This window comes from Staurois parvus, unplaced genomic scaffold (assembly GCF_062004578.1).
Source record: "Staurois parvus isolate SC_StPar_1 unplaced genomic scaffold, SC_StPar_1.0 ptg000029l, whole genome shotgun sequence".
Classification (NCBI taxonomy): domain Eukaryota; kingdom Metazoa; phylum Chordata; class Amphibia; order Anura; family Ranidae; genus Staurois; species Staurois parvus.
The window spans coordinates 958342-976172 of NW_028317825.1; the positions used below are offsets into that span (position 1 = coordinate 958342).

Sequence of the window (17831 nt, forward strand, 5' to 3'; positions counted from 1 at the left end):
CAGTGCAGGGCTCAGAAGTATACGCAGCCCAGCGTAGAACACACTCTTTTCACCACCACCCTTTAATGCATAGCACCGCAGTACCACCTAAGCACACACTGTATACAAACACTGTATACACATGCATAAACATACCCACACAATCACTTATCCCTCTGTTGACATGGCTGGCTGTGCCTTCAGCTGCTCTGAAACCCCAGAAAAGTGGGGTTGTAATACTGAGGAGGAATGGCAAGACAGGCTATGCCATATTTATGGCTCACATCCTCATGCCTGTATAGAAAAAATGTGACTGCCCAATATGTTGCAGCAAGCAGCAGACAAACAAGAGTGGCAGTGGCTCCATTACTCAAGGAACCAGGCAAGAGTAGTGGTGGCACATACCATGGGTATCCAGGCTGATGCCTGGATCCATCCATGCGTGGATTCTCTGGGCATCTGGAGTTGTTTCTATGTCCCAGCATTCATTGTAAGCGGAAGGTAAGAACAGTTCATGATATAAATTACAAATCTTCAACCAAACAGAAGCCCAAGGAAGCAGCTTACCTAGGTCATTCAGTAATGAGGGTGATGTTAGGCGGCCCTGTCTCAAAAGTTCTTTTCTAACTTCTTCAGTCTCTATGTGTAGCTCAGACACCATGTTACAGGGGATGTATCCTGTTCTCCCTCCATGCTTTCCCTGATAAAATCCATCCGTATCCTTATCACCAAAAACCTAGAAAACATTTTCACATTATAATGAGCAGAGTCGAATTTCACTCTAGAAAAGACTAAATCAAAAGTGAAACATTATTGGTAGATAACAATGATGCTGTATTGATTGGTCTGGACAAAAAACATATAAGCACAGCTTGTATTAGAAATATACCTGTAATATTTGTCCTTCTTTAAATGGAAGCTCTTCCATATATGCATCAGGGTTTGGTGACATGGTTTCTGGGTCATAATCAAAAAGGGCTACAAACATTCTTATAGAATCGACTTCTTGTCTTTGTGAGATGCTCTCTTTCTCTTGAAAACCCTTATCCTGATGACACTCTGCAAGTGTGGCAGCAACATCTACAATATTTATCAAATAAAAATTCTTCATGAGACACAATATATAAATAGGTTATGTAAAAACATACAATTAAAAAATGCAATTATTTAAATTAAAGTGTTACTAAACTCAAGACCATGTATGCACTATATCTGGTCTCCCACAGTACAGAACATGGAAATGCAAATAGTTTAGTATATATAAACTATTAAATATGTTTTCTCATCAGCAGTATATAGCAGTCTTGTGACTTAGATCAATGCCTGACTGAGCACTGGTTAAAGCTTGTAGGAGGAGTTTTCATTTTCCTCTGACTGTCCTATGAGGCTGCAGGACCCAGACCCTCTGTCTGGACAGTGCTGATTGGCCCTTTACTGATCACATGCACCCTCCTCAAATAGAAAAAAAAAATATCTAGCAATACACACCAAACTAAGCATGTGCACAGTGCCTCCTAGGGCTCTGTACTATCAGCAAATGGATTTGGAACAGAAGAAGGAGAGGATCAGAGAAGTCAGGATCGAACACTTTTTTACACAATGTGGAGGATTAACCCCTTAGGGTCCACAATGAGTATAACAAGCATGCTTTACTGCATATACAGTGGATATAAAAACTCTACACACCCCTGTTAAAATGTCAGGTTTCTGTGTTGTAAAAGAATGAGACAAAGATAAATAATTTCAGAACTTTTTCCACCTTTAATGTGACCTTTAAACTGTGTAACTCAATTGAAAAACAAACTGAAATCTTTTAGGAGGAGAAGTAAACATAAACAACTAAAATAATGTGGCTGCATAAGTGTGCACACCCTTAAACTAATACTTTGTTGAAGCACCTTTTGATTTTATTACAGCACTCTTTTTGGGTATGAGTATATCAGCATGGCACATCTTTACTTTGCAATATTTGCCCACTCTTCCTTGCATAAACACTCCAAATCTGTCAGGTCTGGGCTCTGGCTGGGCCATTCCAAAACGTTAATCTTCTTCTGGTGAAGCCATTCCTTGTTGATTAGTAGATGTTTGAGGCTGATTTCTCACTGGTGACTCTGCTGCTACCAACAGATCAGCAGAGTCACATGGACAACCTCTACAGAATTGCTCCCTCACTGGCCCCGAATCCTGCCAAATTCTCAATCGCTATCAGCAAAAGGGTCAGCTAATGAGAGAGCGATCCCACAGGGACTAGCAGACAGACTTTTGGCATTCTCAATGCTTGAGATTTGTTAACATCCATATCGCCTGTGTGACATCAGCCTAGTGTATTTACACCTAAGAACAAAAATGTAATATATTGCAGCTAAAATTAATTCTTCCTGTCTAGGGTTACAATGCTGACTCGCTATATGGTATCTTTTCTGGAGTAGCATTGCCATCCTAGGCTACTCACTCCTGATTTAGTCCAAAGGACTCCTCCCTCTCTCCTCATGGCCATAACAGATAAACGGTGTTCTATAGTCCACAGATGTGAACTGGCAGAGCTGTTAATACTGATCGAGACTTCAGTGCAGCAGACACACATGAAGTTACAGGTTTATTGGATTTTTAGCAAGATCAAGATATTTTTGTGCACTTGCAGTGTTTCCAAAGACAATGCATAGGAAGGTGACTATATATTGAAGAGATGTACTTTTTTTGCCAGATACACAATTTAAATGTTAAACCCCGAGGATCACCATTACTATTGGTGGTGCCACTTGACTATGTTAAAAGTAAATCGAATCATGGTTAAATGACAAACTTACCTACATTATTCAAAATAATTTGATGAAATATGATCAAATGTGGGATCTGTGGATTCAATACTTATCTGTCCCCTAGCGGGGCCTTCATTGACCCTCCTCTACTTCAACTCCTCTTTTATTCTCTTTTTCTTCTCGTTTCTTCTTTTCATTTCTTAACCTTGTTATTATTTCTTAATGTACTCAAATTTAGGACCTGGTTGCTTTTGTGTCATTCTCAGGTACTTAAATATTATATTTTCCCAATAGTGAAATATGTCCTGGATCAATGAGAATGGTTGCTGTTTATCCCTTTTATTAATGGGTCATGCCAGAGGGACTTCTGGTTCCCATATTTGTGTGCCATGTTCATTTGCCTATTTGTTCCATTTTGAATTGCATTGTGAGCTTAGGTCTCTCCTTTCTTTGTACTTTTTCATTTTTGTACATCCATTATCTCCAATAAAAAGACTGGAATATAAAGCTTAAACCCCTTACAAACCTGGTTCAGAGCCTGAGGCCAGATGATTTAATCTCGACTTCTTTTCTAATACTGCATTTCCAGTATTATCTGGATGTAATGGCACCTTTGGTTCTTCATTCCACTCATCCTAAAGATAAATCAACAAATTGATCAATATTTATCTTCATAATCATTCAGCTATGAGTAATAACATAGACCAGGCCGAGCGAAGGCTAGCATACAATAACAATGGCGATTCACAGCACAGACATTACAAATACTCCTCAAAATAATTTACAATAATCCTTATCTAGTAAGGCCTTTAAAAAGGTGTATGTCAGGGGTGTCCAACCTTTTGACTTTCCAGAACCACATTGGAAGAAGAGGAATTGTCTTGGGCCACATATAAAATATCCTAACAATCAGGATAGCTGATGAGCAGAAAAGGTTGGGAAGATCACAAGTTAACGATCACAGATATAGATAATGTAAAACTTAATTTTTTGCAATTTTTTAATTATAAAAGTAAAAGAGGGCAACATAAAACTAGTGCAATATTTGACACTGTTTTTAATAAACTGACGCACCATGTGGTTCCATGGATGTAGCAGAAATTCTCAAGGTGCTCATAGGATATTTTGGTTCCAATGTTGTCTTTCGTGTTTTTCTTCCTTGAAAATACTTGCTCACAAATATAGGTGCTTCCAAAAACGGATGACATGACTAAGAGACTAAGGCGTGCTTGTGAAGAGTGGGATATTTTTCTTTCGGAAGATAAAGCTTATAAAAGTCCAGTAGAGACACTGTCCAATTTTTCCTCAGCCACAGTGTAAATGCATTTTTGCAAAAAAAAAAAATTCAAGATTTTTAAATAAGTTTACAGTTTTGTGTTGGCCCGCATTCATAGCTATCTTGGGCAGCATGTGGCCAGTGGACCGCAGGTTGGACACCCCTGGTGTATGTAAACGGTGATAAACTGGTTTCCAAAATGTGCAAGGTGGCATTATCGAATTCACCATGCCTTATTAGCATGTACTGTAGGTAAAGGTCTAGTTATATATTTATATGTGTTTATGGAACAAAAAGGAAAACCTCCTTAAATGAATCCACGGGAAAAGTGTAATAAGGCTATCCAGCAGATTTAGCAGGCAGCTGTCAACATAAAATGGTCTGTTGTACTCTTCAAAAGCATACTGCAAATAAGCCCTTTATTGCCATTGTGGCAGTGGCTTGGCCTGCTGATAGGTTACTCAGTACCAGGCACTGCATTGTGGGCGTTGGGGGAGGGGGCTATTCTCCTCTATAAAGTGGAAAATGCTTAAAGTGTTTCCAAAACCAAAAACATAAAATGTATATACTGCAGCTTACCAGTATGTAGATGTGCTGGATAAGTTTGTTTGCTTTCTCAGACTTTCTCTGCCCTGTATTTTCACCTAGGCATTCTGCCAGTAACACACTTCGTGTCCTAGGGTGACAACACTCACTGCACTGTATCTCTGCAGAGTCATCACATAAAAGAGGAAGTGTAAGGACTACAGAACATCTCCCCCTCTACTCCATTACATAAGGGTGGTGTTCTATCATCCACAGAGAAATTGGAAAAATGCTGATAACAGTCAGCAGAGGCCCAGGAAGTTATCAGCTAACAAGATTCTTGGCAGAATCAAAATATAATTCTTTGCACTAATTGAACCGATATAACAATTATTTCAATGGCAGTATGACTAAATAAGAGCATAAAGGAGAGGTTACTTGTTAGGATTTACGTACATTTTAAAAAGGGTCCCGAGTGGTCCCCGAGAGGCATGTAAAGCAGAAGACAGGGTCCATCAGCTGTGTGCTTTAGTTGCCTGTTCTGCTTGATCACCCTTTCCCACAGATCCATTTAAGTTTAACATTTATGATATATAAAACATATGACATAAAAACAGCCTTGTAAATTATTCCAGAGGAATACGGTGTTTAAAGACAATTGCTGTGCGAAGCATTTAAGCAGTAGCAGTGAAAGCTCTTGAATGCTGCATTTTCTCAGCTACGTAATTTCTCAAATCATGTATGAAGCAAAAGCAGACAAGATGGCGCTAACAAAGCCACAGCAACTACTGCATCAATAACCAGGAAAAGGAGCTGGGGACACTGTACACCACTGTAAGCACTGGAAAACCAAGTATCACCTTTCTGTCAGCTTCCCATCGGACTGTCCTCATAGTTTTATTACTTGCTGTTCTGCTGCCTTGATCCTCTTTATCACTGCCTTGCTGGTCTCCATGAATTTGATCAATGTGTAGTAGGGATGTGTGTCGTTTTAGACAGTCTGTGGTTCCTGTCTGCACTTTAGATTGCCTTTTAATATCCTTTATTCTAGTAAACCTAATAGGCTCAGAGTAGTCAGAGCTTTCACTCCATCCTTCCCTGTCGGTCTGGGAACTGTCTTCCCAAATATCATCTTTAGTCTGTGTGGCATAGTAAGTTGGGACGGACAGATCATCTTCATCCTCTGTATCATATTCAATATCAATTTCCAAGTTTCTACTGCTAAAAGTACTAGTAGATTTTGTTGTCACATTTGTGGGAACAAATGACTTACGCTTCTGATATGATCTTGAAACCTTTATACTTCTGTGGCCAGCTTGGGAAACTTCCCTGTTTGTATCAGAGAAAACTGGCTCTTTCACATCATGGCCTCTAGAATTATAAAGTAGAACTTGCTTCGCATTTGAAGACAAGCGACTGCAGTGCTCTTTCCCTTCACTCTGCTTCATCCTAGTTGTTTCGGCCATGCAATGGGCTCTCTCATTCACACTGCTGTTCTTTTTGACATTCCACATTGTGCTTTCAGAAACAGTTGACTTTACCGAGTAAAGGGGAGACTGGGAAACACAACTTCCTGCTTTCTGCTGCCAGTCCTGAAAGACACAGTCATCCACAGAACATTCAGGTTTACTGCTGTTTCCACTTAAGTCCTTACAGCATTGTTCTGTATAAAGGTTTGCACAGGTTGGACCCACTGGTTTCTGTGGAAAGGCTTTGTAAGTTTTCGCATAATGGCATTTTGAGATTTCCACATTACAAAGTGGAGCTTTGCAAGATGATGGGGCAGGATTTTCTTCTTCATCTTCTTCTTCTGTCACTTCTGGGATACTAAACAGCTTTTTACTGCAATGCTTTTGTAGAGGCAGATCCAAGATTCTCTCAAGAATTTCCTCATCACTGTCTGTTTCACAACAGTCCAGCTATATGCATTTGTAACAGATTGAGGAAAAAGTAAAATGTTGTAATATGAAAGTAATAGACACATTAAGAACAAAAGTTGATCACCTGCTGACAGTATTAGTTATTCAGAAACCCCATAGAAAAACCTCTTACATATTAGCATGTGACACTATTGTATTAGCCATACTGCACATTTTACACAACAGTGGTTTGCTATTCAAAGTGCATTGCGCTCCACTGGCTTCATAAGTCCAAAGCCAATGGAGCACAATAAAAATGACTGACGTTATTAACAGTAAAAAGCCAGACACTGGAGCTTTCAAAGACATACGAACGGCTCTCTACCAATCACAGGATGCTCTCTGCTCTGCTAAGCATCGACTCCACACTGCGTCCCATTGTGGGCCACAGTCTACATAGTCCAGATGAGTGGATAGCATGTGGACAGTAGAGAACATTATCGGTTTTCTTAAAACTTAGTCCCAAAGTGTGCTACATTACTCACTGCTGATTCTGTGTTTGAACAAACACAAATAAATAAACACAAATAAATTTAACATTGAGATGGCTTGCTAAAATCCTGCCAGTACACCTGACAGCCAAGTATTTCAATTAAAATTAAGTTTGCATTGGACTGTAGCTCTGTACTAGTTTAACTTCTTGCAGACAGTAGTCTGCTCCCCTATTGTTCTGGGAGGATATACTGATACGTCATCCAGGAACAGTGGTCCTGTGCATGCCCAGTCTTGTGATTGCACTGTGAGTGGATTCAGCAAATAGCACACAAAAGGTACAGAGCCAAAGATAGTGGCTCTGTGCCACTTAAAGGGTTACTAAATTCAGGACCTTGTATTCACTATATTCACTGGCTAAAGCTTGTAGGAGGAGTTTGCATTCTCCCCAGATTGTCCTAAGAGGCTTCAGGACCTCCGACCCTCTGTCTTAACAGTGCTCATTGGCTCTGTACTGATCACATGCACCCTCTCAAAGGAAAAAAAAAACTCACTAGCAATGCACACTAAATTGAGCACGTGCAGCTTGCCCCGAAGGCTCTGTTATATCAGCAGATGGATTGAAGACAGTAGAAGGGGAGCATCAGAGAATACAGGATCAAACATCCTTTTTACACAATGTGGAGGATTAACTCCTTAAGGTCAACAATGAGTATATCAAGCATGCTTTACTTCATATACAGAAAAGTTTCAGACGCTTCAACACCTATAGGTCACATACTAAAGTACCATTGAGGAGTACATCTCCTTCAGAGCTGATGAAGAGGGTTGTGCCCTTAAAACACATAAGCCTCACTTACACATGCCTGAATATACTTACCTTTGTGAGTATATTGCAAATTCTTTATTATTCTAATAAATTCTTTATATGATAATCCACAAGGCTGGTGTACCCTCTCTTTTGTTTTTGTTTTAGCAATTGTGTTTAAAGATCCCCCTAATCTGAAGAGAGCAGCAAGGCCTATACATTACCTGTGGAATTCATGGAGGAACTGCTTCTGGGATGATACTGACACATGGTAGTGCCCATAGTCCTTTAGCACCGGTGGTTATTTTGTTTCCGACTGGCAGACCTGACTGAGGCTGGTAATAATGGATGTGCTTGCTGGCTAGATGTCTTTCCAGTGTATGATTGCTTGAATATTATCTTTGGGTTTTAGGTATTGGGTCTTATTGCTACTAATCTTTGCCTGTGATTTTTATGCGATTTAGAATTGGTCATTGATTCTATATAATTTAAGTAACATTTATCAGTAACAAAGCTGTTTTTTTTTTTTGTTTTTTTTTTTGATTCTTTAAATAACAATCTTTCTCACCTACAGTTTATGTTGTGTGTTTCATTGCTGACCTACCCCTAATGAACAGTGAGAAGTGGGAGTGGAATAATAATATTGATACATCCGTATTATGTTTTTAATCACCCATATTTTCTTACACTACCCATTAAACTTTTGCTAACTTTGGCAATCACCATTGAGACCATGGCAGCTTTACACAATATCGGCCATAAATGTACCCAATTTTGAATGCCAATGTCTACTGCACAAGCAAACGTCTGGAGATTTCTGTAGCAATCAATTTATAGCTTTTCTGTTTTGTTAGTTCAGGTAAGAAAAATAAAGACCAGCACAGAGTTACTCAGTATATGTTACGTCAGGAGTCTCTATATAGAGTTTCGAGTTTCAAAACTGTATTTAAAATTGACAGCATTTGAAGTTCCAACAACTGGAAAGTATTTCTTGAACTAGGTGTATAGGTCAACAAAGTAAGCATTACCTACCTTTGCTGAGCTATCTGCTGCTGGGTTCCTGGATGTCTGAGCCCACTTTTGGGCACTGGGAATAACACTAGAATCTTCATCTTCCTCATACTCCTCTTCTTCCAGAATGTCAGACAGGTTAGAGCTACGACTGTGATCTATGTGCGCAATACTTGAATGTGTGTCTAAAGGCAATTCACCAGCATCCTGAGTTTGACAAATACAGTAAATGTAAACACACAATAATATACGTTAACCTACAAATCTCAACGTCATATCATTAAATTAAAAGTTATCTGAACCTGGAAAAATACCCTCTGAATGGCAAATAATGTATAAGAACAAAACCCTATCTACATGTTATTTATCAGTCACTGTGCAGCAGGTTCAACACATCCCCTGTGAGCCAAAGCTAGAGAGTTCTCCCATCAGCAGGGAACATGAGCTTTGGTTCAATGAGGGGGGTGTCACAACACTACAGAGAGGCTGATGCTTACATACTAAGAGCAACAGTCCTTCTCTGTAGCATTGCAGCAAGGGAATGGGTATTTTACTATGAGCCGTTTTATCTGCTAAATGAATGGTAGGCAAAGATCAACTAAGCTGGCCACAATAACAATTACAAGAAAGGTTGGTTATTATCAGTACCCTGTTGCATACACATTTATTTAGAAGAACTTCCTGATAAAATATACCTCCTTTAGTAGTCGTCTTTCTAAACTAGGATTCCTCCAGAGGTTGTTAGGGGGTTTGTTGAGTAATTTCTGTAACCTTTGACACCAATGATGTTTTAACCATTTGTAAGTGGAGCATTTTTTGCCAATGACCACCACTATAAGAAGCTTTCCTCCCACTGACCATAACACTAATGTACCATAAGCTGTAGAAAAAAGTAGTTATTAGCAGGGGCTCCCTCATACTGGACAATAATTTCAAGGGTCCCTCCATGTTTAAAAAAGGTTGAGAAAAGCTGTGCTAGAGTATGTTTGTTAAAGCTCCTACTTGCAAATACAACTAGGTTGTAATTCAGAAAATATTTTAACGGAATTATTTTGTGTTTCCTTCAAAAATATCTCCAATGTGTAAAGGTTTGACTGACAGAGTATGAAATCATTCTTGATCACGGACCTCATTTTCAATAGTAACTTTAGATCCACTTGGCTCCTTTCCCTTTTTCTTGTCAACCTCAAGAAAGTCGTCAATGGACACCCCTCGATAGCTTAGGCTGCTTGTCGTGTTTTCTGCATCTTCGGATAATCCGGTCTCTGGGCTCGAACAGTCCTCTTTGGTGTTTGTTTGATTTAATTCTATTGCATTTTCCTTCTTCCATGTTACACCCAGTGGCAGGCCACACAGCGCTTGGTCACTGGTTTCAGATTCTTTGGTCTCCATAAACTGCTTCTACAATACAAAGGAAGAAATTCATTTTTGTGAGAAGATTTACCAAGTGGAATACGTGCACACATGACTAACATTTGTTTTCCACTATAATATATATACTTCAGGTTTTATGAAAACCCCTTGTCTTTTTATGCAAACCTGATGTATGTTAAGTTATACTAAAATAAACACATGATAGAAAAAAGAAAAAAAATATTTTTCAAGATCTGGGAAGTGACAACAGGCTGGAATCAGTATACATTTACATTAACCAGACAACCTTCTGTATATTCAATTAATATCATGCCCTACTATTGCAAACACTTTAGTTAGGACTCCGGGGATTGCGTTGACGGCATTATTTTGGCATCAATTTGAGATGCTTTGGAGATCAGTCAGGTTTCATTGGCAGGTGCATCTGACTTGCAGTTGACCTCTGTCTGACTTGAATTTGACCCGTTTCAAGTGGGCTTTGCAATCCCATAGAGTTGTATGGGAATGCCAAACCTATTTGAGACAGACAGGCCCTAAAACGAGCACGTGCTTTGCCCTTGCAGGGGGTAGGTTCCCTTTAATGCCTCCCTCCCCAGCTGCAAATATGCATCTTTCCTGCCACTGGGAGCAAAGTCACAGCAATTGAAGCTTAACAGGGCTGGAATCTCCCGTACCTACACGCAAAACTGGGCAAATCAACAAAAACTAGCAATGTCACAGATTGAATCATGTGCTCTCATAAATACCAGGTATTTTCTGTGCTCTCTTCCTGCTCTGTTTATGGGCTGGGAGATCAGGATAAATAAGTATGTGCTGCTGGAAAGAGGACGACATTTAGGGCTGGTTCACACCACAAAAACGCACTCCTTACCGGATGTGTTTCTGCATACGCGTGTTTAACGCATTTTGATGCATTCTAGTGTGTTTCCGGATGCATTCCGGATGCTTTTTTTCCTGTACTGGGTCCAGTGCATTTTTGATGCATTCTGGTGTGTTTTGGAGGAGTTTTACTGTGTTTCAGTACAGTCCTGTGCAGGAAAAATGCATGTTCTTTTTTCTTTTTTAAAACTGGAATGCCTTTTCTGCGTTTTTGACACAGAAAAAAAAATCACTGGCCTGCATGTGGTGCGAACTGGCCCTTAAGCAAGTCTGTTGATTTTTTCCCTGCACAGGTGAAAACACAATGAAAGGCAAGAGGGTATACTGGGCACCAAACAGGGCATAAACGGGCAGATCTCCAATTCTAAATACTGGCTATCCTATTAATAGCTTACATGCAAGATTTTCATTTCATGGTTTTATTTATACTTTATTTGTAAACAAAATTAAGGAAGACTATCATAACAGCCACCTGAGTTTGTAGTTAGTAGGTTTACATAACATCTTTAAACTTACCTGATTATTTTGTAATGCTGTTCCTTCAGACTGCAATGGGATCTTAGATATTTCCAAGCAGTTACTGACTGTTTTCTCTGGAAACGGATGTGTGGCAGAATCTGGTAGAGAAGAGGATAGTTTTTCTTGTGTACCTTGGCATGACACCTGAACCTCAGAAGGTTCTAAACTGGAAGATCCTTGGCAGTAACCAGAGGAAGCACTGAGTGGTGAAAGATGTGGTGCAATCTGGGCAGGCAAATAGTCTATGGAGTCCGCTCTGCTACAACTTGTGTGGGTGGAGAGATTAGCCTTGAGAGTGGATGTAGCTTCATTGTGAAGTGAGCAGGGAGAAGATAAAATGAGAGGCATGGATGGAAGAGAGACCAGAGGCTGCTCACAGGTAAGGCTGGAGTTAGAAAAGGTCTGCGACAAGGAAGGGCTTTCTGGGACCTTTTTAAAGGCAGAGGGTATTTGAGCTGGCACTGAATCCACAGATTCACCACTGGGTGACATAGTCCTAACTGATATTTCCCGAGACACCTGTAGCAGGTGCAAGTGAGATGGGCCCACCAACACACTGCCAGCTGTAGGAGATGTAACTTCCAGTACCTGAAAAAGTAGACATTACATTAAATTATACGATCTTCCCTTAACAACAACAAAGAGCATTCTACTTGTATTGGGTTGTGCATACATACGTTCCAACACCCTAATGAAGCAGTATAGCATACAGGTTACATATTTCACTACTATTATATGGAAACCAAGATCACTTTAAAAAAAAAAATCTATTCATTTAGCCCCATGGTGGCCAGATGCAGCCCTTTACTTGCTTTTATCTGACCCTTGGGCACTATTTTATTCATTGATACCAACAATGGGGCATAATTCCCCCCACTGACACCAATAAAGGGGCACAATTCATCCCAATGACACCAACGTTGTTACACAATTTCTCCCAATTACACCAACAATGGGTCACTATTCCTCCCACTGAAACCAAACATTTTGTCAGTGTTTTTTTTTTTTTTTACATCAGGACCTTTTCTACTCCTTCTGGCCACAGTTCAGCCCTCACCTAAATTGTAAAGGACAGCAAACTGGCCCTTTGTTTAGAAAGTTTGGAGACCTAAACTCCAAACTAGCCAATCACAATCATCTATCTCTATAAAAAGTGAATACTGAACAGTACTCATGAACGCCATCAAGATATCTGTGCCAAAAACTACTGGTTCACAAAGACCTGCCCATGAAGAAACAAAATCCCCAAAATAACCCACCAGGGAGTTGCTCTGATAAATCATTATTTATAATACAGCTGGTAGGTGGACGCTTGAAACTGAACGCAAGTATATTTATTAAATGTATTTTTACATATAACCAACATAACCACCTGAATATCTGATATTAGACTTCTGCGATCTCCTAAACAGCAGTACTCAGACTAACAAAACTGGGGACAGCACAGAGTCAAATAGGCCATGTTAAATTGCACAGCTCTGTCCAAACACTCAAAGTTTCCTAACAGAAGAAAATGCAGAGTAATGTTCTCATACATATGCTCCTCTTTGTCAGGCGTTCAGCTTTAAGAATGAAAAAGTTCAGCAAAGATTATGGTCAGATACATTATTATAGTATGACAGCAACATGTTTAATCACCTTTTGTCCATCAGCATACACTGCATAGCCAGTTACTCTGACCCCATTTGAGGTTCCAGCAGCATCAATTGTCACTGGAAGCCAAGTGATGAGCAGAACGCCCGGTTTTGGACCAAGCTCAACCTGAACATCAAGTGGAGCATCAGGAGGACCTGTGAATAAAAATTAATTACTGCACAGAAATTTGATTGCTAATATATATACTTTTCCCTCAGTATTCTTGCATGTTAAACGGTCATACAATGTAAACCAAAAAAAGCTGTTCTGCAAGTACACTCTATCTATATTATTTTTTTTATTACAAAAAATGTGTATTTTGGGTCTTACATTGAACTCCATAGCACTCTACATCCCATATCAACACAAAAGGATACCTTTTTCACCATATTCTCATATGTCAATGTAATAATTTGTAGTCAGCATATAATTTAAATTAGTTGTAATGGTGTACTACTAATAAAGCAAGAATGCCTTTAAAATGAGCCTTATGTTTAGGCTATACATATTTACATTTTCACAAAGTAGTAAACGAGCTGTAGATGCCCTTAAGCAAATTTATCCTTTATAGCACTAATGAAGCCCTTCAAAGTGGGTCTCATTATAGTATACATTGTAGATTAGTGTCTACTGGGTCACTCTTATGAAAGGGGGCAGAGTGAAGTGAACTGGCTTAGACTAGGCTTTCAGTATTTGTGCTGGGAAGTTTGAGGATGAATTGTTCCACAGTGCCTACTGCCACAATGGTCACCGTGGGCTTGTTTAAGGTTTCTTTTAGGGATTGTAAGAATATGTTAGTATCTGATAATCCATAGTTACAATTTCAACGAAATGATAGAACGCTTAAGAAAACCGATATATGAAACTGGTAAAAACAAAATACTATAGTAAAATCACACTTACCTGCAGCAGGAGTTGTCAGCTGCATAACTGTTGCTTTTGGCTCCCTTCTCTCCATAGGCAACTCCAACGGAATCCGTTGAGGTCGTGCCTCCACTTTAACATTATACATGGTGCTTGGTCTCAAACTGCCAAAAGTGTACCAGTAGGTCCCTGCCTTGGCCAATCCACAGCTTTCTTCATTTAGATACAAGGCATGTGAATAGTTGCTGTTACATGGCTGCCATGTGATCTCTGCAGAGGTGGCTGACAAGCTGCGAACACGAAGCTGTGTAGGAGCTAGAGTGTAACCATGGCCAACCAACAAAGTGCAACGCATCCGGTCTGAGCAACCAGTCTCTGTCATGCTTTGTACAGAAATACGATACGTCCTAGTTTTCAGCTCTAACTTCTCAATCAAGGCTTTAGTTTGTCCTCCGCATCGAACATTTTGTCGGAGTTCATTATCCACATAAATATTGTAACTGAGAATATTTCCACTGCCTGCTGCTACAAGAGGAGGATCCCATCCAACGACTACACTTCGGGCTAGTTGTTTAATAAGGGTCAACTTTCTAGGGTAAGGCACAGCTGAGACCTCAGTAGCTCCCTCACTATTTCCTTGCAATGGCAATGGGCTGAGGCTGCTTGGATCATCATCCTCCTCGCTTCTCTCAATGCTGCTTCCACTCAGAAAGCTAATGTCCTGTGCAGAACTATGTGACAGCTCATTGGCTTCACCTGGGTGAAAGGCTATCAGATCATCATCAGAGACGCGCTCCACAAAATTAGAAGGAACAAGACCACGCCTTCCATCCATTAACTCCCCTATAAAGACAACATTACATGTCACAAAATGTTAGTAGTATTTTGATTTTGCACCTGATATTAAACTAAACCAAATTTTCATTGTAAAAATATCAGATTAGCGAAAACTGACAATGTCATGAAAGAAAAATTAAAACATACAAATTACAAAAATACCGTTATCTAGTAAATAAATTAAGATATTTAATAAACAGTTATATAGAACGTCAAACGGCCACGTTGACTTTGAAATTCTATTTCCAGGTTAAAGCAACACTTTACACCGGCCTCTACATCACTGCTATGGCCTGCAGTGATGTAGTGGCTGGAGGAGGAAACCACAAAGCTCAGCAGAGGACTAGGAGACTGGTATGCTTTGTTGGCCCTACAAGAGAATAATATCACCAGCACACCATGGGCCTGGACCTATTTCATCCCAATAATTCCCAGGCTTGCCGGCTATCCATGTCCTTACTGGACTACCCGCCGCTGGTAACTGTTCGCCTTCCCTGGCACTTTCAAGCAAACCTTGAATTTATTCATCCCTGGATGTACGAGACCAATCTGTAGACTTGTTCATGTTCGTTGTGTTCCGTTTTGCTCCACAAGCATACCTCCCAACTTTTTGAGATGGGAAGGAGGGACACCTATTTGCAAAAGTATGTAGGCATAGGACACACCCCTTTAATCACTTGCCCTCCAGGTGGTTTACCCCCCTTCATGACCAGGCCATTTTTTTGCTATACGGCGCTGCGCTACTTTAACTGACAATTGCACGGTCATGCACACTGTACACAAATGAAATTTATATCAGTCATGCACACTGTACACAAATGAAATGTATATAATTTTTTCACACAATTAGAGCTTGTTTTGGTGGTATTGGTCACAACGTTTTTTTTTTATTTTTTGCGCTAAAGTACTGAAAATATTGAAAAAAATTTTTTTTTTTTAATTTAAATAAAAACATAAAATTTCAAAAATGTAGGTCAAAATGTATTCTCTGCTACATGTCTTTGGTAAAAATAAAAATCCCAATAAGTATATATTAATTGGTCTGTGTGAAAATGATAGCGGAATTTTTTATTTATTTTTTTATTATTCTAGTAATGGCAGCAAGAAGCAACTTATAGTGGGAATATGATAGTATGGCAGGCATTCTGACACTAACATGATCAGTGACACGAATACAGTGATCAGTGCTAATAAAATGCACTGACACTGTACTAATGACACTGGGCAGGAAGGAGTTAACATCTGGGGCAATCAAAGGGTTAACTGTGTGCCTAACTGTGTAATGTGCTGGCTGTGTGCTGTTTTACTTGGAGATGTCACAGTTTTTTGTTTCCCTGGAAAGCACGAAGACAAAAACTAACATCCCTGCTGTCAGCAGAGAGAACGGTGTTGTTTACCAACAGATCTCTCTGCAGGTAGGCAGCGCACGCACCCCCTACTCGGAAATGCATATACATACACACACTATATTGCCAAAAGTATTGGGACACCCCTCCAAATCATCAGATTCAGGTGTTCAAATCACCTCCATAGCCACAGGTGTATAAAATCAAGCACCTAGGCATGCAGACTGCTTCTACAAACATTTGTGAAAGAATGGGTTGCTCTCAGGAGCTCAGAATTCAAGTGTGGTACCGTGTTAAGTTGCCACCTGTGCAATAAGTCCGTCCGTGAAGTTTCCTTGCTACTAAATATTCCACATTCAAAGGTTAGTGGTATTACAACAAAGTGGAAGAAACTGGGAACAACAGAAACTCAGCCACAAAGTGGTAGGCCACTTAAAATAACAGAGCAGTGTCAACACATGCTGAAGTGCATAGTGCGCAGAAGTCACCAAATGTGTGTAGAGTCAAAAGCTACAGACTTCCAAACTTCGTGTGGCCTTTAGATTAGCACAACAGTACGTAGAGAGCTTCATGGAATGGGTTTCCATGGCCGAGCAGCTGCATCCAAGCCTTACATCAACAAGTGCAATGCAAAGCGTATGCAGTGGTGTAAAGCACGCCGCCAGTGGACTCTGAAAAGCAGTGGAGATGTGTTCTCTGGAGTGACAAATCACGCTTCTCTGTCTGGCAATCTGATGGACGTGTCTGGGTTTGGCGGTTGCCAGGAGAACGGTACTTGCCTGACTGCACTCTCCAAGTGTAAAGTTTTGTGGAGGGGAGATTATGGTGTGGGGGTGTTTCTCAGGGGTTGGACTTGGTCCCTTCGTTCCGGTGAAGGTAACTCTTAAGGCATCAGCATACCAAGACATTTTGGACAATTTCATGCTCCCAACTTAGTGGGAACAGTTTGGGGATGGTCCATTCCTGTTCCAACATGACTGTGCACCAGTGCACAAAGCAAGGTCCATACAGACATGGATGAGCGAGTTTGGGGTGGAGGAACTTGACTGGTCTGAACAGAGTCCCGACCTCAAACCGATAGAACACCTTTGGGATGAATTAGAGCAGAGACTGCAAGCCAGGGCTTCTCATCTGATATCAGTGCCTGACCTCACAAATGCGCTTCTGGAAGAATGGTCAAACACTCCCATAGACACACTCCTAAACCTTGTGGACAGCCTTCCCAGAAGAGTCGAAGCTATTATAGCTGCAAAGGGTGGGCCAACTGGATATGGAACCCTTTGGACTTAGACTGGGATGCCATTAAAGTTCACGTGTGTGTAAAGCTAGGCGTCCCAATACTTTTGTCAATTTAGTGTGTGTATACATATATACACAGTGTGTGTGTGATTTTGCACAGCTGGCCCACACTGTAGGAGTAAAGTTACAGTATGTGGTTGGCAGGTAGTTAAAGGAGAAATATACAAAATTACACAGATGCTTTTTTTCCACCACTACAATTTCTTTATATATTGCTTTTGAAATCTACAAATTCAGCAATTTAGAAACTGGATAAAATGTTTAGCACTGGGAAGCACTTTTTGAAAGATCAAAAGTGCATTTTATATACATCTATGTAGATCAGACCACACAGACACAAATGTTCCAAATCAGGGAGAGTCCCTCCAA

The 17831-nt window shown here is 40.1% G+C and overlaps 1 protein-coding gene across 11 annotated transcripts in view; it reads right to left on the minus strand.

Moving 5' to 3' along the window:
* Positions 1 to 17831, minus strand: part of TSPOAP1 (TSPO associated protein 1) — a 188740-nt gene that overhangs the window by 25742 nt on the left and 145167 nt on the right. For 10 of the 11 annotated variants that reach the window (XM_089657078.1, XM_089657041.1, XM_089657033.1 and 7 more), the window contains 9 exons: positions 14020 to 14823; positions 13120 to 13271; positions 11479 to 12069; positions 9838 to 10110; positions 8731 to 8916; positions 5400 to 6458; positions 3265 to 3373; positions 869 to 1059; positions 547 to 715 (listed from right to left, as the gene is read on the minus strand). In XM_089657078.1, coding sequence (XP_089513204.1) covers positions 547 to 715; positions 869 to 1059; positions 3265 to 3373; positions 5400 to 6458; positions 8731 to 8916; positions 9838 to 10110; positions 11479 to 12069; positions 13120 to 13271; positions 14020 to 14823 — 3534 coding nt within the window. The remainder of the gene's footprint in view (positions 1 to 546; positions 716 to 868; positions 1060 to 3264; positions 3374 to 5399; positions 6459 to 8730; positions 8917 to 9837; positions 10111 to 11478; positions 12070 to 13119; positions 13272 to 14019; positions 14824 to 17831) is intronic. The other variant, XM_089657071.1, reaches the window with a different exon arrangement.